The 23,834-nt window shown below is 37.6% G+C and overlaps 2 protein-coding genes across 3 annotated transcripts; both read right to left on the bottom strand.

Moving 5' to 3' along the window:
- Window positions 1-1,046: 1,046 nt before the first annotated feature.
- LOC140945112 (uncharacterized) lies at window positions 1,047-13,150 on the bottom strand. Its single transcript, XM_073394177.1, has 8 exons — window positions 12,914-13,150; window positions 11,673-11,880; window positions 10,017-10,263; window positions 8,197-9,479; window positions 7,682-7,825; window positions 7,305-7,435; window positions 6,842-6,998; window positions 1,047-2,447 (listed from the first exon to the last, which is right to left on the bottom strand). Exons 2-8 carry the CDS (start codon window positions 11,845-11,847, stop codon window positions 2,272-2,274), a joined length of 2,313 nt encoding a protein of 770 aa, XP_073250278.1. The 5' UTR covers window positions 11,848-11,880; window positions 12,914-13,150; the 3' UTR covers window positions 1,047-2,271.
- Window positions 13,151-13,352: 202 nt separating this feature from the next.
- On the bottom strand, window positions 13,353-20,472 carry LOC140945122 (uncharacterized). 2 transcript variants are annotated; one of them, XM_073394187.1, is made up of 7 exons: window positions 20,348-20,472; window positions 19,523-19,769; window positions 17,683-18,965; window positions 17,155-17,295; window positions 15,936-16,066; window positions 15,458-15,614; window positions 13,353-14,486 (listed from the first exon to the last, which is right to left on the bottom strand). In XM_073394187.1, exons 1-7 carry the CDS (start codon window positions 20,460-20,462, stop codon window positions 14,311-14,313), a joined length of 2,250 nt encoding a protein of 749 aa, XP_073250288.1. In that variant the 5' UTR covers window positions 20,463-20,472; the 3' UTR covers window positions 13,353-14,310. The 2 variants fall into 2 exon arrangements, with proteins under 2 accessions (XP_073250288.1, XP_073250296.1); XM_073394195.1 differs by having other exon boundaries at window positions 18,166-18,965.
- Between the last annotated feature and the right edge of the window lie 3,362 nt (window positions 20,473-23,834).

Genomic DNA, 23,834 nt, shown 5'->3' with positions numbered 1-23,834 from the left:
GGACTTGGCATGACTTAATCACACAACAGACTATTACGTCACATGATAACAAAAAATACGCCATCTCGACATTAACTGGGGCCAAGTTGGCTCTTGCCTAGTTGAAGACGACACATCAGCACAGCTACAAGTTTTCCTTCCAACGAACCATTTATAGTAATCTTCGTAATCATTAAAGAAAAGAGAAAACTATGAAGACATACAGTTTAATTCGGAACGAAACAGGAAAGTATAATATCCAAAAGATTGACCTGTGTTTAGTTTCACGAAAAAAAAATGAAAGGAAGCCTATCTTTTTTTTTTTTCGAATTTCATACTCCTTACACTCTCTTCTCCACCCCCTCATCTTTTTTTTTTTCCCAATAGAGTAAGTGGCAAAATCGGCATTCTTGGAGAATCCATTTCAAGCTGTGTTTGCTAGAACTGTCGGCTATTTCTTTCGCTACGACATCTATTTGTATGTTCACTGGATAGCCCTGAACTCCATTCAATTCGTAGAGCTCAAGAAATATCCTACCAAACTAGTACAATTTAAAAACAAACAAAGATAGGGCCGTTCCAAGCGAAAAGCCTGCTAAATCTGTTTCCGGTTTGCGGTTCAAATCGCTGCTTTGTTGGTCAACACGAAGAAACGATTTTCCATACAAATTCTGGGAAAAGTAAAAAAAAAAAGGAACAGTTTGTTCACCAGCATCGTTGCTTTGACTTGTGTTTGCATCCAGGGTGCAGATACACAAGGAATTGCTTAACAGTTTATTACTGCACGTCCCCTTGACAATTTTGGTTGGTTAAGGGCAGACGCTTAATAGATGCATAGCTTTTTCCCTTTCCCTTTTTCCCATTTCGTCAGCCTTGGGTTTTCGCTTGTATGACTCATCGGAAATTACGTGATAAGAGGCATTTTTTTTTTCTTATATTTCGACCGAAACGAGCAATTTAATATTTTGTCGCACGTTTAGTACTTAACGATACAACATATGAAATGCTTTAACATACCAAAGAAAAATATTTTACATCACTGGAGCCAAGAATAAGACAAAGAAACAGCTGCGTTATTAACATCGAGCATTGTATCCATCGGTTTAAGTTAATTTACCTTAGAATACGAAACTGGGGGTGAAATACTGTATAATGCCCGTACTGGCTGTGAACGTATTATATCAGCTTCTCTCACAACATGGTGGGTAATTTAGTATTGATATCTTTGCAGCAATGGTCGAATATTCAAAGAAGTCGACAAATTTTAAAATTCGAGCACAACAGCTGCACCGCACGAATTTAACGATCTGAAAGTTCATACATTTTTTCGGTTAGTCATACATACGTGCTGTGCAGCAGTGGTTTTGGGTAGAAAATGTTTAGGTTTAATATACGAAGAAATTTACGTAAAGGAGTTAATGTTACGCATGCTAAAGCAAAGCTAACTGTTAAAAATGTTTCTAACAAAAGAAGGAACATATAGCCGATGGCGCTGTTAGTTACGACAGCCTACAGAGCTTAAAATGCCCTAAGAGTTCCTACCTGTTTGTTGGCTTCGAACATTAACTTCGCATCCATGGTATAAAAGACTAGACTTACACTTTCTGCTGCAAATTAAGCTCATTTTTGTTTAACCTCAGTGGTATTGGTACTTTAAGGTAAAAATAAAACAAATCAAACAAAGAAAAACGGAATTTATTATTTGGCTAGATGCGTGTGGCAAGATGAAACGAATTATGTGTCCTGATTGGCTACTCGAACGATGTTAAGATTGACCTTTTCAACCCGTTGGGGATGACAATTATTTGGCCATATAGTAAATTCTTTATTGACCATGATTTTTTACTTACGATTGCTGAATTTCGGAAATTGCTCTTATAACGTCTTCTTTGTACAAGGAATATCAATCACAATTCACTATGGAGGACCTACTTATCTTCAAGTCACTCTATCTGTGTTAAGTTGAACGTTAGTGCCAAGAAACGAACCGCAGAAACGTGCGCATTTACACACTACTGCTCCAAAAGGTGGCATCACCCCAAGAGAAGGATTCTAGCAAAACAAAAATATATTCGTTTACTTTTTAGAAGGGAACAATTTTTATGATTTATAACCAAAGCTTAATTAGATTTATTTCGTTTTTCATGATCCCGGATTTCTGCAAAACCAGGTGCGGGGGAAAAACACATAAACGTTCATCAACAAGGCAGCCTGTAATGATGCCATCTGTCATTTCAGTGGTAGACAGTGTTAGGAAACTTAGGGCCACAAACAAAGAGCCCAGCGTCCTGTTTACAAAGCAGTAGTTGCAGCTAATTGTTCGTCCTTGCTTGTGTTTGTTCTCCTGTTCCTGCCAGTGTTTGAGGTGGTGTTTGTCGATCCATCAGACTTGGAAAGCGATCCCCACGCGCATTTGACTTTAACGAGTGTCCTCTTATTTGCCACAAAAGCAAGGAAAATGAAAAACCCTGAAAGTTGAATTACAAGGAATAACGTACTTGCTGTAGTTACTTTTTTTTTTTTTTATCTTTGTTAATGTTTTATTTTTCCATTGTTTTTGGGTATGGTAATGTATGCTGATGAATTTGAAACAAAGGAAAAACAAAAATTACAAAATTACCTGAAATAAAAGATTAACTACAGCATACTCATTAGTTCCAACATTGAATGGCTTAATTTGACGTCATTATTACGTCATATTTTTTAATCTTACGCCGGACTGACAGAAGGCTGAAACTGGCCAGTACAAAACTGCTCTTTTAGTTTTTATCTGTTTGTACTGAAACTTTGCAGGATTGGAGGAGGATGTGAATGGGGTTAACTGACTAACGACAAACGGCGAAAAAAATAACTGACTACCACAGGGAACCCGAACGCTGTATTAGCTATTATTAAAAACTGAATCATTGGATAATGCAATTCTAGCATTTTGATCGGCTTAGCCGTTATGGTATATGAGCTATTATACCATGCTCTCCAAATATGGTCGGGGTACGCGTCAGTTTAAAATTGGAAGCTAGCTGAGTTTTTTTTTTTTTCGCAAAGGATAGAACGGCGCCCGAAGCAAATTGTTTAATTCATTTCTTGGAATACTAGAAATGCAATTTCATCAAAAGAAAAAGACAAAAACAAACAAAAAAGCCACAAGAGCTTGTTTGAAAGTTTGTCGAAAAACACATGAAAACACATGGAACTAAAGTACCTCGACCAGCTACGAAAGAAGACAAGTGTTGTTTTTTCATGATAGCGAAGCCATTCGCCGATCGAGTCACTCGCCGATGGATAACTGCGGCTTGTTTATCCGACATCAGGAATATAAATCACAAGTAACCAGCTACAAATACAGGCTATGCAGCCATTCACTAGAGCAATCGAGGCGGCAGTATAGCTTCTTTTTTCGTTCAGCAAAACCAGCTTGTGGCTTCAAACAACTTTCTAACAAGCGACCGAGGTAATAGTTTTTCTCCGTTGTTCTTACTTTTATAACTGCACCGAAAATCCAAATTCACAGTAATTTCGACGGTGTCACTTAGAAATTCTTTTCCTTCACATTATCTGCCAGGTTTTTTAGCTGTTCCTGCTGTGTAAAATCCTAGAATCCCGATACGTTTTCAAAAAAAAAATGTTCATCGCTACGCTTGTTGGATATTAGATGATTATAGCCAACTCGGCGCTACGCGCCTCGTTGGCTATCTATCATCTCATATCCAACGCGCCTTCGTGGAATAATTGTTAAATAGAAAAATTAGCTATATTATTTAGCTAATAAAATAGAAGGATGTATTAAGCTGTGTTCCTGTGTCCTTATGAGTCGTTTTGGAAGGGATTTGAATCCGATCAGAGACGGTTAACATTGCTGGTTATCAAAATGCGTTTGCTTGTCTGGCGTGTCGTAAATAAGACGCTCAAATTTCGCCTCACGTTTCTCAGAATATTGTCATGTTAACTATTACCCCTCTATCTCCTTAGGAAATGATCTCAAGAAAGCATTTGATAACCAGCAATGTTAACTGTCTCTGATCTGATTCAAATCCCTTCCAAAACGACTCATAAAGACACAGGAAGACAGGTAAATACATAGAGAATACTTCATGGAAAGTGCTGGCGTACGGTATTTACACACGAGTTGTTTTTGTATCAGAAATCGAACGAGTGAGCGCAGCGAACGAGTGATACAAAAAAAACGAGTGGGCAAATACCGTACGCAAGCACTTTACATGTGGTATTATGTTTGTTCTATACTATTCATCATTTTGGTGGCCTTTTTATTTTAAATCTTTCCAAAATCCTTAAATTTGCCGCTACACACCACGAAATAACAATGAAAACGAAGTACCAGCTTTTTAGTAGAAACGTTTCTTAAAAACATAAATGACGGTAAGGATATGAGGTAATCTAAGAACTACAAGTAATCTTAACTGTTTGTTCTGAATGTACAATTGAAAATGAGTAAATTTCAGTAAAATGGCCGGTTTCAATTTAAGCCTAAGCTTATAAATGGAAGACAAAGTAGCTCCGAAAAAAAGCACAATACAGGCCTTACGTCTTGTTCTGTTTTCCCCCTTTCGCTGTTGTTTCGCCGGCTCTCCACAGTTTTCTTTATCGACAGTGAAACAAACGAAACTATTCCACTCCATTTCTGAAATGTTTTTCACTTTTTTAACGAGAAAAAACTCTTTGAGAAAAACTTTTCTCCTCGAATGTGTGCGAAGCGGCACCCAGCAGCGCAAGCTGCAAGAAAAGGCGGGGATTTTGGCGCGAAACTCACACACCTCTGTGGCAGCTGATTGGACGTATCATTTTTCTCACATGTGAAAAAACATTGTTCGCTATTCTGATCGGACGTATCATTTTTTTTCACGTGTGAAAACCATAGTTCACTCCTCTGATTGGCTAGAACTCATTTGCGCATCAAAATTTACAACACAATTTTTTGGTGAGTCAGTTTCTCTGTATGTATATAATAAATATTTTTATTTTATTAGCTAAATAATACAGCGTAAATATATCTATTTTTTCTATTAGCTAATACAGCGTTCGGGTTCCCTGTGTGACTACCAACAAAACGAGAAAAAATTATCGACTACCGAAGGGAAAAATATTGACCGACAACCGACATGTTCCTACATTGTAGGATTTTTTTTCCCTCAGAGATAAATCGTATTGTTTATATTTCTCATTTTTATCAACAATATGGGTGAAGGTAAATCACTTTAAATCGCTATTTCGTTACTCATAGAATTTCCTGTCACCAACTTACTTGTAAAAAATAGTTATAAAGTCGCATAGGTTCGATTTCCCCTTTTTTCCAGGCCTCTTTAGAGGACTGCCTATTTTTGTGCCAGCAGCTCAAGCTCATTTGAGACCGTTCAATTGGTGCGCCTTTGTTTCTCCTCATTTTCACAGAAAATCCAGGAAAGTGCGCGCTCATTTCCCGGAAAACAGAATTTAGTCACTAACAATAACTTAACTAAAATCCCACTCATCTCAAAGGCTAGACTGGGCATTTCCTCGTCGACCACTTATTTCTATTGATTATATATTGCGCTGGGCTGTGAACTGGGAAGAACTGGTTAAAGACTGTTCAAGGTGGCGTAAACGATCGCGCAGCTTAAAGATAAGGTTCCATAAAATCAAATGATTAACCTACAAGGAATGAAGAAGTTTTACTGTTATAGAGTTTAGACTATGTGAATTAAATGACGATTATTAATAATTAACTCATTTATTAATCATGAACCAAGATTTACTGACACCGACAAAGGTCGAAATTTTTATCCGTCAACCGACATGTGGACCTCCTCCTCTCCTCCTCCCCCCTCCCCCCCGCCCCCCACCCCTTAAACCCTCTAGTAAAAAAAATGTAAACTTCAACGTTTTTTTTGGAGGGAAAATGACGTCACAAGTTTGACAGTTAAATTTAAATTTCAACTGACAGCGTAAGAAATAGGTGATTTTAAAAGACCGTGGCAAGATACAAAGTAAATAATGTAAAATGTTTTGAAGAGCATGTCTGATTGGTTACAGAATCATTAAGCTTTAAATTTTGAATTTTCCGCCATTTTTTGTTACTATTTTTACAAACAAAGGAAAACCTCAAGATGCTTTGTCTCCTCAACCAATTGAGGTTTTCCACAAACTTTTTTTCACATTAATTTTTGTCTTGTCCCGGTCTTTCATTGAAAATCATCTGTTTTTTACCTACCAGTGGAAAGTTAAATGTTGCTGTCAATCTTGTGACATCATTCTCCCACCAAAAACGTTGCAATTCAAACTTTTGAAACGACAGAAACCTAAAGAATTCCAGGTTCTACAACCCTGCAAAGTTCTCAGCTCAAACCGCTAAAAACTGTAAGAGCAATTTATCCATACCCATGGCGCGCACGTTTTTTTTTTTGTGTGTGTGTGTGTTTGCTTTTTTAATCAACTAGCTTAATTATTACTTTTAATTACTCTTGGTAAAAATTACATCGACGGGTTAACTGCGGGCTCACAAATTCTGACGGCTTTCATTTTAATATGCTAAATGGCGGCTACCTTTTTATTTTGAAGATTTTTTTATTATTTGTTTTTTGATTTTAAGGACGTGCACGTCCAATGAGCCACACAATGATGGACGCAGAAAATGATTTCAACTAATAAAAACAATTAACTTTGAAAGAGCATGACGATGTAGAATCAGGTGTAAAAAAATAATAACTAAATAGTTAAAGTTTAAAAGTTATATGTATCAACAGCTTAATAATGCCTGATCAATCGAAAAAGGAATTAGAATTGGTCACACTTAATTACCAAATAAATCATTTAGTATCAACTGCTAATAGCCTGTTTAACGGAAGAAGTTTTTTGATGACAAACTGACCTTGTAAACTGTTGCAAATGACAAACAGAAACGTTAAAAAGTCGACTTTAGCAAACGGAACAATAAATCCCAGCAGCCAAGTAAATCCCAAGGCAGATGACAGCTTGATGTACAAGATGGAAAGGCTGGCCTTTTGATCTGTCACCCGTCGTGAGGACTAAATGGGGATAAAAAAGATAAATGATTAATGACAAATAAATAAAAACAGTCAATTTATAGGTCATTATGTTGTATAGTGTTATTTGACAGGTATAGGCTGTTGTATTGAAACAAATCAAAACCTCATCAGGTTTCAAGTGTGCACAAATCCCTAGGTTAAACCCTTGCTTACTATATGGGTACAGCAGCAACTCAGAATTCAGGAGGATAACACTTAAAGAAGAAGGAAGACATAAGACTCGTTGACTCAAGATTGATTTTTGTTTAATTATTAACGCTCCCAAGTTCTAGGCTGGTAATTTACCTTCTGAACTTTCCAAATGGACAACAGCGTGATAGTAATTGCGACACAGTTAAACAAGAGAATTATAGCCACAGGTGCCCCAAGGACAACGAGCAGTGCTTTGCCATTAGAAATCCAGCAGAAGTTGTCGCCTAGGATCAAAATTAAAGAAGCCTTATTCTGATTTCAAATATAAAGCGGAAGACAAGAATCACATATTACTCAATAGTGTTAAGTGAATTTAGTCCAATATCCATTTCAAAATAGCCGGTGGGGAAGATGGCTGTATTCTTTCACTACCAAAAAACAAAACAAAACAAACAAACAAACAAAAAATCCTCTTGATGTTAAGTGTAGGTATGTAACATGAGTATCTGTTTAATCAATCAATAGCTTACCGTATCCAATAAAAGCCGCACCCGAGGTGTCAAGAGCAAAGCTGATGATGACAATAATTGCAGGACTTATCCAAGCATAAATGTGGTACTTAATGAAGGTCGCTTTACTGCTGCGTGAGCGTGCCACCGAACGGGAGGTTTGTCCTGTGGCAAATATACAGTAATTAAACTTTTCCTTGATTGTTATTCGTTGAATACGAGAAAGTCAGCCTAATAGTATAACATAAAAGGTCACACAGAATAAAGAAAAAATGAAGTTAAAACAAAAGCTGTTACACAAGAATGAATTTGATTTCGAAAACGCATACATAAACAGCTCTCGAATTGGATTGAGCCTCCCTCCCAGTGTCGTGTGTTTGCGGCATGGGAAGAGCAATGACCCAGCAAACAAGATTTTTAGAAAGCTGTAAACCAATGCCTTTGGGAATTGCCCCATTCTGTATCTCGCCCTGTGTAGTCAGGGAAATCCTCAAACTTCAGTGCTAAAGTACAAAAGACACTCATTCTTTAAATACCTTTCTTCGTAAACGTCTTGGCAACATCGACAGCCATCACGCTCATCCAGAAAAATGTTGACAACAAAAAATAATGAAGCAGAACGGATACTGCCATGCAGAGGTGTGGGCGGTTAGTCTGACCGGACATTAAAAAGAAGGTGTGATAAAACAACATGGATATTGACAAGCTCATCAGATTCTTTCCAGGCAGTGTTTTTAGCTCCGAAAATATGATATAGACTCCGAGAAGGAGAATCAAGGAAGTTATCGATATGGCACAACCCACATATGTCATTATCTGCCTTCCAGTTAACTTTTCATCTTCAGAGTTAAGTGTAGTTGTTTCATTAAAATTCCTTGTGAGATTTACGCAAACAAACACAAAGGAACCGTTAATAAAGTAACTTCCGTTATTGTATGTTCTCTTATGCAATGGGATCCATATTGAGCCATTTGGTAAAACTGTTACGGAACTTATGCCAACTTTAACAAAGCCCGATCCTTTGCAGCTACTGTAATTGGTAAAAGATCCATTGATTGCAACTGGGCTATCCACAACTTGCACTCTCACACATTTCTCTGTGAACGGATCATACAGAAAACCATGACGGCATTCCCTATTCTTTACAATGGTAGTTTTATCCCCTATTTTTACAGTATGATCCGAGGAAGACGAGAAATCAAATAAAATATCCAAAGATGGTATTCCACCCACCGGAGGAGGAGCAGCAGTGATGAGACTGGTATTGCAGATGCACAAAAACGCACTGATGTCATCTCCGCGGCACATCTCGCAATGAGGATTTTTACTTTGAATATTTTCACAAACGGGAAAAGCATAAAAAGAGCAGAGACTGGATAATATTGAATTTTCTGGCTCAGATTCTTTACACTGGACCTTAACCGACAAACACTTCTTTAGGTTTATGTTAGCACGCGGGACTGTAAATTCCCAATCGCAATTCTTTGTTAAAAAGTTCAACATCATGGTTCTGTTTTTTGGAATATCGCTTGCCGTGATGTAACGACTGTTACAGGAAGCAGAAAACTTCCAGTAAACTGGATTACTGGCGCGATTACATTTGGCACAGAAAATATTCTTGTAAACGATGTTGTGGTCAAAGTCGAAGACAGGCAGCTCTAAAGGTGAAGATGTTGAGGAGCATAAAGTTTGCAAGCTCTTTTCAGAGTTGTCTGATGGACAGCTGCCAATCATTGTGTAGCCATAAAATTCTGTATTGCTGGTCTTAACACAAACATGCGTTAAAAGGTGACGCTTCGGTGTAAGGTCAGCCACACATCTGAAGATAAAAAATGACACATGGAAAATAAATTAATGTTAGATAACTGATGCGGTGGCCTCAACGTCTTCAAGAGTATGCATATTACAAGTGTCCCATACAAGACCAGTTTTATTGAAGAGGAGCTTGATCGAGCAAGTACACTTCTTTCCACATGTAAAGAAAAACTGGGTAGTTACGTTTAATTATATGGGAGCCTGGATACAAAGGGGGATTTTTTCCCCCGTTATTTTTTCTGAGCTTGGATAAGGAACTCAAGAATTCTACTGGAGAAAATTTTGCAACCATACGGCAAATAAGGCTTTAACTATTTTAAATGACCGTCTATAACACGTCTTTAAAACCTCGGATACTTGTATCTTTAAAAATATCGCAACTAGTAAACAGGCGCAATAAAATACTAAGGCATGTGAACCTGAGGGCAAGTTTAACTTAATTGCTTATTCCTTAACTGAAAAAAAAAGACAAGAAAGAGATGTCCTCAGTTTTAAGATTAATTTAAAGATGGATGGCGAGCGTGTAATTAATTTAGCTTACCTTTGAAAATAGTCATAGCAACAATCACCAAGCTCGAGGCAGAGCTCATCGCAGTAACAAGGTCTCTGAAACATCCTTTCTCGAGCCTGGCTGCTTTCATTCAGTCGGCAAACTGCCTCACAGGAGTATTGTGGTGAGGGGCATAAGTTATTCACTGAAAATCTGTAGCGGGTCATATTAAGTTTGATAAGAAGCTCTTGTGTGCTGATAATCTTGTCATAAAACTGGACCACCAAGTCTCTAGACACTGAAATCAATTAATAAGACGTCATTTCCCAAAGCTATCAAAAGGTCTTCGACCAAAACAAGAAAGAACCAAAGCAAGGTCTTAGCTGCTGCACCAGCCCTGCAGAATACCCTTGCATGTAGAAAATATCTAGTTTATCCTTCGTATGAAAGATTATACACATTTGGCAGGGTGTTAATCACCTTCATAACTTTATATAAAAGACAGCGTCATCCAGCAACTGCTCAATCAAATATCATAGTGTCTCACTGGCGTCAGTTTGCTTCAGGTCATAGATATATTCCGAATGCATGACAAAGGAGGATTTTTTAATGATTGTGGTCATTCTTCTTCCTTTACAGGAGATAAACATTCATGATGGCACTTGAAATGTTGCATTTTCTAAGATTCAAGTGATATAGCTTGTCGATATCCGTTCACATTTAAGCCACGTGTAGACGGACACAACAACTCCCAACAATGTTGGGCTAACAATGTTGGGCTAACAATGTTGGGAGTTGTTGCGTCCGTGTTGCCAGTGTTGTGCAAACAGCTGCATCAACTCCCAATAATTTTAGGACCTGCAGTGCATCGTGGGAAGGATACAACCCATAAGATTTTGGAGACCATGTATTTTGCACATGCGTGGCCCCAACAATGTTGAAAGAGCTGTACAGACAATAGCGGATCCAACACTGTTGTGCCACGCTTCAGCGATCATAAAACAGAAGAAATGTTGGAGGTTGTTGGCCCAAAATTTTGACCAGTGTCTAACTTTAGGCAACAACTTCCAAAAATAGACAATAGCATGCAACAACATGCAACAGGGTGTGCAAACGGATACGACTTGTAACGTCGGACAATTTTGGGAGTTACTGGCTAGCAAATTGGCAGGAGAATCTAGATATGGTGTTTTTTTTGTTGTTGTTTTTTGTTGTTGTTGTGTTCTTTTCCAAATCATTAATGGTCTCGTATCGGTAGATCCATCGATTGTTCCTAAAGCTCGCATCACCAGGCCTTTATCTAGTGGTGTTATTAAATTTGTAGAACCTTGATGTCAGACAGCAACTTATCAAAAGCCCTATATCATCAGATGCGAGTACGTGTCTGGAACGTTACGTTGTTGCTGATGAACTGAACCTGCGTATGAACGCCTAAATGATTTTAAACAAGCAACGGTAGAGTATTACAAAACCGCCTTAAGTAATTACCACTGTGAAAATCCCTACACTTTTAAGTTTAACTGTCTTAAATGTAATACGTGTCGTAGTCTTGCCCATATACTTTGTTTGATTACCTGAACGTATTTATATTATAAATAAATAAAATAAAATGTTACGTCCCTTTGCACGGGGTTTAATAGGCTCTTTATCATTGTGTGTTCTATAAAAAATACTTCATCAGTACGTCAAGATATTACAAGGACTAACCTGGAACTGCTGGACTCGCTTCTTGAGCTGTGAGCGTTTTATTTGGAGAAACTGTAGGACGCGTTGCGCTCGGCGAAGATGGCGACCAGGGTGGCAGTGGTGGGCTCGGTGTAGTCTGGGATGCTACCGTGGACACGCCAACAACAAGAAAAATCGAAATAACCCAATACATCATATGTCGTTCGTACGTCTTAAATGGGACAGCGGACTGAAAGAAAGAGGATATTTACGTATTTGCAGGGTTAAAACTTTATTTAAAGAAGGTGAACTATATAGTAATAGTTTGAAAACATTAAACCTGTGGCCCTGGAAACAGAGAAATAGTGGACGGTAGTAATTCGTCAGGAAAACAAAAGACGAATATGCTGCGACTTTCAAATTTAAAAATAACCTTAACAACTCTTAACCCTAATCAACTGGAAACCACTTCGAGCATATCTCAGCGCAGGGGTGTAATATCAATTATCCATGAACGGCCTTAAAAAAAAAAATAAGCCTTACCTGACATAGCCCTTAAAAGAAAGCAAACGAATAAATTATCTTTACATTACGCCTGGGATAACCACTTTACCGTAAAACATGTTTTAATGGCTAAGAGTATTACGCAGTGCCAAGAATCTTTACAGAAAATATATACATATATTTTTATAATGTCACAATCTTCACCAACGTCATGATTGTAAGGAGATCAAGACGAGGATGAATTACGTTTACTTGGTTTTGATATGGGACATCGAGAGCAAATTCATGCCTAACTGCACGACCTGTCAACGCTCTGCTTAACATACACTTGTACTAAACTCAAATACGTGCAGTAGTTTTGTACAGCAATAAAATAATAAGACCTCCTGTAATATGAAAGATAGGTTGTACAGTGAGTAATTGAATTTAAGAGCTCAATGTTTTGTTACCAACTTAAAAAATAATAATACTAATAATAAATAATAATATATATATAGCCCTCGAAAAAGATTTATTTGATAACTTGATATTTACCCAATCTAAACAAAGTTTTTTACAAACGTATATCATCTTCTAACCGTCATTATTAGGGTTTATCATTGGTCTTTACCAGAGCTGAAAAGCCCCAAAACACTAACAATTTAGTATTATTATTAAAGGAATCAGTATTTTATAACAAAGATAACGTAAGGTCTAAATTTTGTTGTTTGTCGCTATAATCATTCGCTTTTTTGGAAAAAAGAAAATTAATCCTGCTAAACTTTCTTTAAGTAACTTACCTGCTATATATGGATTAAAGAAGCAGAGAATTTAGGAAGGTTTGATGCAAACTTCGTCATTGGCCAGAAACTCCTGACTACCAATAATAATTAGATCGTTTTTATAATCTTCACCTGTTCCGTTTTGTATGTGTGCTGCAACGTGTTGTTTCATGTGCAAATTGGGGATTACTACTAAATTTAAATAAAAAGAGGAAACGAAATGAATCCTAGTATAATTGTAGCAAAATGCATGACGCTATCGTGAAAACAGCAGCTGCAGTTCTATGGAGAGACAAGTGCAAATACTAATTACAACCTCTCATATAGGTCTTCGCATTTTAACTATACAACGATAGTGATTTATTCATCTCTAATGCCTGTGGCTGCTTATTGGACTAATTGTCTAAACTGAATAACCTTTATTTATCTCGTAGCGAAAAAAATATCACTCTGAAAAACCATTCTCGGCGTCTTAATAACTCGACTGGAAATGATTAAAATTCAAGAAAAAGGCTCTATAATTAACATAACGAAGGATACCATTTCACAACTTCGTTTTTAATTTGACTTTTAGCACCCTCGAGTGACAAAGCGCCCATGTTGATTAACAGGAAAATAGACATTTTTTGGCAGAACTTGAATAACAAAACTGACTTTTGTTACCGGCCCAAAGAAGCGCTATAAATATTTGTTCAGTTGTCAACCAACATGGCCGTTGTAAGGTCAGCTGCAAACCAAATGCAGTATCCTTTGTCTAGTGTAATAAGTGTACTCATGTGTTTTCCCAATGGATTTCAAATCAACCGCGTCTTGCTCCCCGTTTAGAAGATGGATCCCTGGTGTTATTTGGAAGCAATCCCTTTTGCATGCGACAGGGACACTTTTCAATAAAGTTTCTGAAAAAGTTCGAGTCGCCCAATAAGGATTTATCCAAATATTTTCAATATTTCTGACCGTGCAGGAATTTCTTCTTTTTCTTCTCGACCTCGAAACTGATGTTAATGTTATTTACCAGTTTCCCATATGAAGGGCACGAATAAGGTACGCTGTAGCCACGAAACAGTGACTAAAACTGACGCAAAAGGAACATAAAACTTCTTCAGGTGAGGTCATCCGCCATTTCAAAACGTACGTCAATCAAATTGTTGGGCTTGCTCATAAAGCAAAAAAAAAAAAATGAATGGTCGTTTTACACCATTAAAAGCTTCAATGTTGCTTTTTTTACCTCCCTTTTAAGGCGGCTATTGTAAATCGTCACCATCTTTGATATCGCAGTTTTATGCCTAGTGGATGATGAGCAGTGCAGAACTAGTTATTCACCTAATAACTTCACCGATGTTGTAATTAAGTTATTAAGCACAGTATCCCACGCTAAAATAACAAAAAAGATATAAATTATGAGCAAAGCGTCCAGTTTACAAAACTGTAGTTAAAGCTAATTCTTCATTCTTGTTTCTGTTTGTTGTCTTATTCTTGCCAGTATTTGAGGTAGTGTTTGTTGATCCATCAGACTTGGATGGCAATCTCCACGCACCTTTCATTTTAACAAGAGTTCTCTTATTTGCCACAAAAGCAAGGAAAATAAAGAACCCTGAAAGGTGAATTTACCACAATTGGTCATTTGTTGAAGTCAATCAAACAAGCGATGCACAGTCTTTGAACCATAACAGTGGCTGATCCAGACCTCCCGATAAAGGGGGCGGGGGTGGAGGAGGGTTCATCCACACCCAGCTGGGATAAGAGGAGGGCCCGGTGTTTAAAAAAAAAAAATCTGCCCTTATTTCGTCCTATTAAGTAAGGGGGGCCCGGGACCCTCGGGCTCCTCTCCAGGATCCGACACTTCATAATTACATCATCTATCCTCCGCAAATGACATCCCCCCCCCCCCCCCCCCCCCCAGGGATGCCTTCATATATGGGATAAACAGATGTGTTGGTGTAAGAAGTATGTTTTTCAGGCAATTAAGTTTGGAATAGGTATAGAAATAAGGGAGCTTGGGTCTAGGAATTGGTCCAGTCATTTTTTGGCAAAAAGTAGCAGGTTAAGCTAGAACTAATTGGAACGGATGATGTTCTAACAGTTTTAGACTCAGAAAACTATCCTTAATCACATATTGGAAGCAAAAGGTCCCAGTGCTCTCATGATCGAATCTTTTGGGTCTTTTAGTCATCCGTTTACTCTAATTCTAAATGATTGGCGAAGAAAAAGCTTCAGTTGAAATAAGTTCCTGGTCCAACCACGAAATGACTGGACTAAATAGACCCATTTTCCCGGAAACTGATCAACTGGTTGAAGATTTTAGTTTCGACCTGGGAAACCAGAATTGCAACTAAGGAAGATAAAATTGGCAAGTCGTCGAACTTAATTAGTAATTTTAGAAAACAGCAACTACAATACAGGCGTAGTTTTTGGGAGTTCTGTCCAGTATATAGACTAGCAAAATTCAGCCCAACTAAGTCTGGTATAGGCTAAGGATTCCGGGGTCCCAGCGGCACTTCGCTACCCAACCATTCCTTAAAGTACCTCCCACGGAGGTATGCTTACTTCGGTTTTCGAACTGACCTTGCAAGCTGTTGCAAATGACAAACAGGTAAGCTAAAAATTCGACTTTGGCGAACGGATAAATAAATCCCAGCAGCCATGTGAATCCCAAGGCAGAAGACAGCTTGATATACAAAACTGGAAGGTTGGTCCTTTGATCTGTTACCCTCCGAGTAGCCTTAAAGGACAATATTAAAAATATATATTTAATGAATGAATAATGAATAGAAAAAAAAAAAAAAAGAATTAAGTTACTACTCTTCTATCGAGTCCTATGTGAAAATTAAAAGTTTATGAACTGAAATAAATGAAAACCTAATCAGTTTCCCAAAGTTTGGAGATCTCAACTTATCAACGTAACTCGGAAATCAAGGATTCGCCATCCTGGAATATGAACATAAATACGAATTTGAAAAGGATAAAATCAGTCGACCCTTAAGACAGCGGATGACTTCCGCTATATGGATTTTATTAACGCTTTTAAAAGCTATGCTGGTACCTTCTGGACTTTCCATATGGACAAGAGTGTGATATAGATTGCGACGCAGTTGAAAGTGAGCAAAAGAGCCACAGGTATCCCAAGGACAACGAGAAGTGCTTTGCCATTAGAAATCCAGCAGAGACGTTCGCCTAAGATAAAGACAGTAAAAGCTTTAACGCAGATCAAACAAAGAACGGAGGACACTTTTCCATTTCACATTCTACTTAATGATTAGATACAAATAATTGCCTCAAACTGACCAGCGGCGAGGGACTTGGCTGTCACGTTCTTCCTTTTTCTTCATAAAACCATCGATAATCAGGATTATTTTGCAAGTGCGTTCGACACACTGCACGAAACATTACATTTACACAAGTTTTTCGGGGTGAATATGGTGCAAAAAAAAAAAAGGTGCAAAGGAGGAGGAAATAAAAGACAAAGATGTTATACCAATTTGCAAAGATCGCATACCAATTTACACGGGGTTGTGAATTCGTGGGCAAATGCGGCATTTACCATATTTGCCCTTGATTTAACCTAAGTTAAAACCTATTGCACAATATTTGCACTGAGTAAAGCAGATAAATGTCACTAAAGTAGGGACGTTTGAACGATAGAGTGAACAATGCCAATGGACGAGTTTAATCAAGGAAATGGGTTTGACAGAGTCACGCCCGCCTTTCTATTGGTCTTTTATGAAGCCGAAATATCAGCACTGTATCTTAAATGCTTTTGTGTCTTTTTAAATACATAAAATCCGATTGAAATACAAGAACGTTGTTACAGAAAACTCCTCTAACTAACGAGCTACACACAACACAGCATCCAGTTTGAAAGGTAAAATAGCACCTACAGGTCCTTTGACCGACTGATAATCGAGACTATTATACCGTGAAATGAAATTGCGTATCACGATACTGAATTTCATTTTCACAGCATATGCCTTACCATGAATGTGCAGTTCGCTAAAGTGAATATAAAATCCTCGATCGCCTGCCTGCAGTTTTTCGTCGTTTCAACATAAAATTATCGCAATAGAACGCTCTCAATATCCCTTATAGCATTTCTAATATTTTCTTTTCTTTTCGTTTTTTTTTTTTTTCAAAGCGCTCGTTCAAAGACTATGTGATCAAAAGAAGGATGGGCTCTGGGAACGAGCAGTCTAAGGTACATTTATCTGAGAAGACGTACAGTCCTTGACCCAAACTACGTAGAATCGATTAATAATTTAACTTACCATAACCAATAAAAACTGCATTCGATGTGTCAAGAACAGAGCTGGTAATTACAATAATTGCGGGACATGTCCAAGCGTAAATGTGGTACTTTATGAAGGCTATCTTGCTGCTTCGTGAGCTCGCCGTGCCGGAGGCCTGCCCTAAATATTAAATATTAATCTTTATTACATTCAATTAAGAGAAAATTAGACTAACAGAACAAGATAAAATAAAAGGGGGTAGAATAAAGAGAAATCAGGTATTGGAACTCAAGAGCCGTCGTACACAGGGATGGATTTTGGTTTCGAAAACCCATTTATAAACAGTGGGACGTTACTGCTTTTGAATGGATTGAGCCTCAGCTCCTTCCTAGTGTCTCACGGTAGTGCCACAGGAAGAGAAGAGGAAAGACCCAGTAAGCAAGAGTTGAAACATTTGGAAACCATTTACTTAAGGAATCTTTTTTTGTTTTTTTTCGCAGGCAGTCAAGGAAATCACTGCGGTACGCAGCTGAAAGTATACAATGCATGAAATCTGCCTTTAAATACCTTTGTTTGTAAACGTCTTAGTAACATCAAAGGCCATTACACTCATCCAGCAAAATGTTGCCAGCAAAAAATAATGGAGCAGAATGGATACTGCCATACAAAGACGTGGGCGGCTAGTCTGGCCAGACATTAAAAAGAATGTGTGATAAAACAACATGGCGGTTGACAAGCTCATCAGATTCTTCCCAGGCAATGTTCTCAGCTCCTTTAAAAAGATATAAACTCCAAGAAGAAGAATCAAGGAAATTATCGATATGGCACAACCCACATATGTCAAAATCTGCTTTCCAGTTAATTTTTGATCGTTAAATACAAATCTGGTCGTTTCTGTGAAATTTCGCGTAAAATTTTCGCAAACAAATACCATGGAACCGTTGATAAAGTAACTTTCGTTGTTATATGTTCTCTTGTTTAATGGGATCCATATTGAGCCATTTGGCAACAGAATTACAGAACTTATGTGACGTTTAACAAAGCCCGAACCTTTGCAGTTGTATCTGACAACGGATCCATTATTAGTAACGGAAAGACCCACTACATTCTCTGGTGCATACATTTGTACACATTCCTCTGAGAGCGGATCAAATACAAAACCATAACTGCATTCCTTGTTCTTCACAGTGGTCTTTATATCTCCTATTGTAATAGTATGATCTGAAGGAGAGGAAAAGTCAAATAAGATATCCAAAGATGGTCCAGGATCGCCAGCGCTGGGACCAGGATAGCAGACACACGAAAGCTCACTGATGTCATTTCCGCGGCACATCTCACAGTGAGGATTTTTACGTTGAATATCTTTACAAACGGGAAAGGCATAAAAGGAACAAAGGCTGGATAATAACAAATTTTCTGGAACAGATTCTTTACACTGGACCTTTACCGATAAACAGTTCTTCAGGTTACTGCTAATACGTGGCACTGTAAATTCCCAATCACAATTCTTAATTATGAAGTCCAACATCATTTTTCTGCTGTATGGATTATCTCCCAGTATTGTCGGGATGAAATTTCTTTTACATGAAGCAGAGAAGTTCCAATAAACTGGGTTATAGGCGTTATTGCATTTAGCACAGAAAAAGTTCTTGTATAAGCTGTTGTCGTGAAGATCGATGACAGGCAACTCGAGAGATGAAGAAGATACGGAGCACAAAGATTCCAAACTCCTATCAGAATTGTCTGACGGACAACTGTCAATTAAAGCGTAACCATGACCACCTTTTTTGCTCGTCTTAACACAGACATGCCTTGAAAGGTCACGCTTCCGTATTTTGTCATCCACACATCTAAAAAGCGAAAATGGAAAAGCAAAATGAAATCAACGTGAAATAGTTGCTGCAGTACTGTATCCTCTACGTTTTTCTTTTGTCTTTTGTTTTTGCTCTTGTTTTTATTGTTGTTGTTGTTGTTGTTGTTTTTTTTTTTTCACTCAGACAGGGGCGAATAAGGTTTTGTCACATTATTGCACAATTCAGTTAACTCCATTATCTTTACCTGTAAAACACTGCCAAGCAGAATTTTGTCGTATTCTTCGTTTTGTCGGGAACAGTTTCTTCCTTTATTTGTTAAATTCCTTCGCTTGCTACGGAAGCAAACCGGAAGGCTGTTTTCATTTTGCTCGTAACTTACGAGAAAATGTATGAGTATGAGAGTAGCCAATCAGAGATCGCGAAGAACGCTACCCACTGGCGTACCCACCATTTTGGGGAACGCTTTCTGTATACTCTGGAATAAAAACAAGTGCATTCAAAATTGAAAAAGGCCAAAATAATGCATCTAAACTGGCTGAAAGTAGTAGATAAAAATAGATGCCCAAGGTGTATGACCTGGCCACTTGGCGTACCTTACGAAGTAATCATAGCAGCAATCACCAAGCTCAAGACAAAGCGTATCGCAGTAACAAGGTTTCTGGAACATTCTTTCTCGAGCCTCGCTGCTTTCATTCAGTGGGCAGACTGTCTCACAAGAGAAGCGTGATGAGGGGCATAGGTTGTTCACAGAAAAGCTGTGGCGGGTCATATTTAGTTTGATAAGAAGCTCCTGTGTACTGATGTTCTTGTCATAAAACCGGACCACCAAGTCTTCAGACACTGGAATCAAACAAAACGTCATTGTTAAAAGATGGTTTAAGTTTTTGGTTTCCACAAAAATGATGATGATGATGATGATGATAATAACGATGATGACGACAACAATAACGATATGATGGCGATGATGATAAAAAAAATTCTTTCACACAAATAATTATGTAAAATATCAAAATATCATCACCGATATTAGTTTATCAGAATTGATTAATTCCTTTACCAATTGATTCTTCCAGTTCTTGACCATCAGCGTTTACTTCAGAAAGTGGTAAGTTTGAATAATAAAAAAAAAATCAAAGTATCTTTATTAAACGAGCAGTATGCAAAGAAGTAGCACGCAAACCCATTCGTTAAACCCAGTCAATACAGACACTGAGGGGGCATAGAAAGTGTCCGAATCAACAGGGTGTCCGTATTGAGCGTCTTACATTTAGAAGAGCTTTCTTTCTTCCGGGACAAAGAAAACTGTCCGTAATATCTAATGAAGCTATAAGAGGGTATCCGTAAAGTGGGGTGCGATTGTAGCAAGTTATCATATCGTGTTAATCAGTGTATCAACGCAATATATTACATCTACTTACTTGGGTCTGCTGGACTGGTCATTGTTGTTTGGACTGTTGTAAATGTGGACAGGCCAACAAGAAGGAAAAGCGAATTAACCCAGTTTATTATATGTCCCACAATACTTTTCCACATTGCAACTGCGGACTGAAAGAAGGATGACATTAAGGTATTAGTAAGGTAAAAACTGTACTTAAATGAGGTGGTATTTTAACAGTTGTAAAATGTATAAGCTTGTGGCCCTGAAAACAACGAATTAGGGCACAATTATAAAATACAATAGGACTAACTATAGCGACTAAAATAATAACGATAACCTTCCAACCGTTCAAGCTGTTTCAGTAGTGCAAAACAAATCTAATAGTTTTAAGAAAATAGCAGAGCTATTTGTTTAGCTTCGCTTATTTTACTCCAATTTAGCAAAACTTCAATTCGTGCAGTATTTTCCTCCTTGTACGGCCCTGACAACAGATGGAGAATTTATATATGGGAAACACAAGATATATTCATCCTAAAACATATTTGAATATGCTCGCTCGATATTATTAACATGCTATTTGACTGGACTTTACGCAATTAACTACACAGGAAAACAATAAATGGTCCGACTGATTAAAGAATTTGAATTGGGAAGAAAGCAAACACATTGAAAAGTTATGTGATTAAGAAACAACTCGGTGAGATGTGTAAATGGCCTATCTGCTGAATGCCACAAAGACTCCGACGGCCTGCCTGGCACCCATATATGGACAAAACACACCTCATTTCTCTCACACAGTTATCATTATCATATTTTTCTGCTTAGCTACAAGCACAAGAATAGATGTGGATCACGCGATTATAATATTGGGTGTCATGATATTTCAATTAGTAAAATTGCACGAACACTTTTAAGGCCGCTCTTGTTGCCTAACATGTACACTCTATTTTTTTTTTATAAGAATATCGAGGCTGAAATTTGCGAAATTTTAAGAATATTTTAAGAATAAAGCCGAGGCTGAGATTTTGAAAAGGATAGATATAATTTTGTGAGTTGAAACATCAGTAAATACAATACAATTTTATGTTTTTAACTTAACCGTATAAAATTATTCCTTTCTCTGAACGGCGAAACTAGCCAACAAAACGAAAAAACCTGCACTAGCTATAGCAAATGTTCAACGCTAATGACAGTTCGATGAACGGTACATGTAATACATATACATATACCCCAATAAATTCTAAAACGGAAATGTCATAAGCTATAATTTACGAATAATACAAGAATATTTTCCGCCTAAAATCGGCAGGAAAATAAGAATATTCAGCCTGGGCCAGAAAAACAACATTCTTAAAAATAAAAAAAAATAAAAAAAATGTATGCAAAAAGCCTGGGCTATAATCAAATACGTGCAGTGCTTTTGTACAAAATAACAAAAAAGAAAAAGGATTTGGACAAAATAATAACAGCAACAACAACAAGGATTGTGCGCCATCAGTGCACCATCAGTAAACACATTCGTGCATAATTGCTCGACCACTTTTAATGCTCTGCCTTGTTCCCTGACATGTATACAAACACCTGCGCTACAATTAAATACGTGCACCGCTGTTGTGCAAAATAATAATAATAATAATAATAATAATAATAATAATAATAATAATAATAATAATAATCTATATGTGACCCTCCACAGGAATTTGATGCTAAAGGTGAAAGCACGCGCACGACACGCTTGCACGACACGCTTAGCGTGCTGTAGATCATGGATATGCGCATATTAAATTGAAAAAACAAAGACGGACACACTTGCCTTTGTTTTGGCAAATTTAACACGCTAGACCTTTCGTTTTTTTGTAGCGTGCCATATGTCACGGTAAGTGTGCGAATTATAGCACGGTTAGCGTGCAATTTGGGTAAGACACGCTGAACACGCTTGATTACTAAAACTGTTAAGATGATAAAAATGGCTTGGGTTTTCAGCGGATTTTTTAATCAGCATTGATAACTGGTCGAAGTGTATCAAATACACGAATTGAGACTGTTTTGGAATTTGATCGTAACCGTGGCCATTTGAAAATCACGACTTAATGGTGGTCTAGCCTGGAATTAACGCGAGATCAGTGTAAACCAATTCCTCCGGCTGTAGGCTTTCGACCGGAATCGCAAAGAGGCCTGCCATCGCATGCAAGGCACTGAAGTTATGTCGCCTGAAAATTATAGTTATGCCACCGGAATATTTATTAGCAGTAATGCACAGAGAAATGAAGTTGAATAAATTAGTTTAATATATTTCTTTAAGCCAAGCTGAGACGAACGAAGGTAATTAAATCGGAGAAACAAAAACTGCCTAGAATTTTCTATAGGTTGAGGAAGGCTAAACATTTCTAGATGACCGTTCCATGCATGCACAATTTTCGAAGGTTATCTAATAAATTCATTATGATTTTCTGAAGTTTAATTTTTTCCATTTCATTCCCCAAGTTAAGCTATTTTTCGTAGAGAATTAAGGAATCCTAAAATTTTCGGAACCGAAAATACGATAAAATTCTCACTTTCCTAAAACTTTCAATTGAAAGCTAAATTTGTCGGGGAAATAATGCTGAAGCCCTTGTAATTTCGAAAAGACTGAAGTTGTCCTATGATGCTAGGATGCATTTTGGAGGAAATCGCCCTCAGGTACCCCTGACGAACGAAGCGCTATCAATCATAATTTATGTGAAGATATCTCGTTACGCTATGCTAAGACGAATCAAGCGCCGTTAACTTGTACTATATCTCGTTCTTCACAGGACGAAAAAAACAAGAATCTGTAAACTAAAAACACTGTAGAATGAAGGAGGATTGCGGGCGACTTTTCTTTGAATTTTGGGCGACAAAACTCATATTATCAGGTTTTGGACGACATAACTTCAAACGACATCACCTTCGAGTAGCTTGACCGTCACCCCTTTAGATCGACCTCGATGAATTAATTCAATGACCGAACTTTATGGAACAAATGATTGCCTTCAAGAATTTCACGCGGACTACTTTTAATTTAGTTCTTTTTCTCTTTTCTCAGTGTGTGACTGACAGAGATTTAATTCTCGGATCGAACTTTAGTACTCTAAATACAATAAATACAATTTAGCGATCCTGGCACTCGATGATTTCTATTATATTTGATCGCGATTGCTGCGATCGGCAAGAAAGTGTCTTAAGTCCGAAAGATCACTGTTTCTGAGAAAATTGCAAATGTGTTTTAAATTAAGGAAAGTTAAGATAACGTTTGCACAGCTTCGTCAGTAAACATGTCTAGAAAGAACTTTGATTTTGCAATGCTAATATAGTTCTACCCATAAAGCCAGTAGGTCACACCGTTCACTGTTTATACTTTTCAAGCGACAACGTTTTTTCAATCAGATACTATCGCTACGATCGCTGAGGTATAACTATTTGTTTCTCGATAGTTACCAAAAAAGGGTGCCGTTCATAATCATTTACGGTTCCTTTTTGTAGAGGAAATTTATTTAGCATATAGATAA

Source organism: Porites lutea, chromosome 1, assembly GCF_958299795.1.
Source record: "Porites lutea chromosome 1, jaPorLute2.1, whole genome shotgun sequence".
Taxonomy (NCBI): domain Eukaryota; kingdom Metazoa; phylum Cnidaria; class Anthozoa; order Scleractinia; family Poritidae; genus Porites; species Porites lutea.
Note: the sequence above shows the minus strand (reverse complement) of the source record. Positions and strands in the feature narration are given on the sequence as shown.

Coding starts and splice junctions, on each gene's coding strand:
- LOC140945112 (XM_073394177.1), bottom strand. CDS start 11,847: ATGATGTATTGGGTTATTTCGATTTTTCTTGTTGTTGGCGTGTCCACG. Junction 9,480..10,016: donor TGCTATGACTATTTTCAAAG/GTAAGCTAAATT, acceptor TTTTATCTTCAG/ATGTGTGGCTGACCTTACAC. Junction 7,826..8,196: donor CAAGACGTTTACGAAGAAAG/GTATTTAAAGAA, acceptor TATTTGCCACAG/GACAAACCTCCCGTTCGGTG.
- LOC140945122 (XM_073394187.1), bottom strand. CDS start 20,462: ATGTGGAAAAGTATTGTGGGACATATAATAAACTGGGTTAATTCGCTT. Junction 18,966..19,522: donor TGCTATGATTACTTCGTAAG/GTACGCCAAGTG, acceptor TTCGCTTTTTAG/ATGTGTGGATGACAAAATAC. Junction 17,296..17,682: donor TAAGACGTTTACAAACAAAG/GTATTTAAAGGC, acceptor TTTAATATTTAG/GGCAGGCCTCCGGCACGGCG.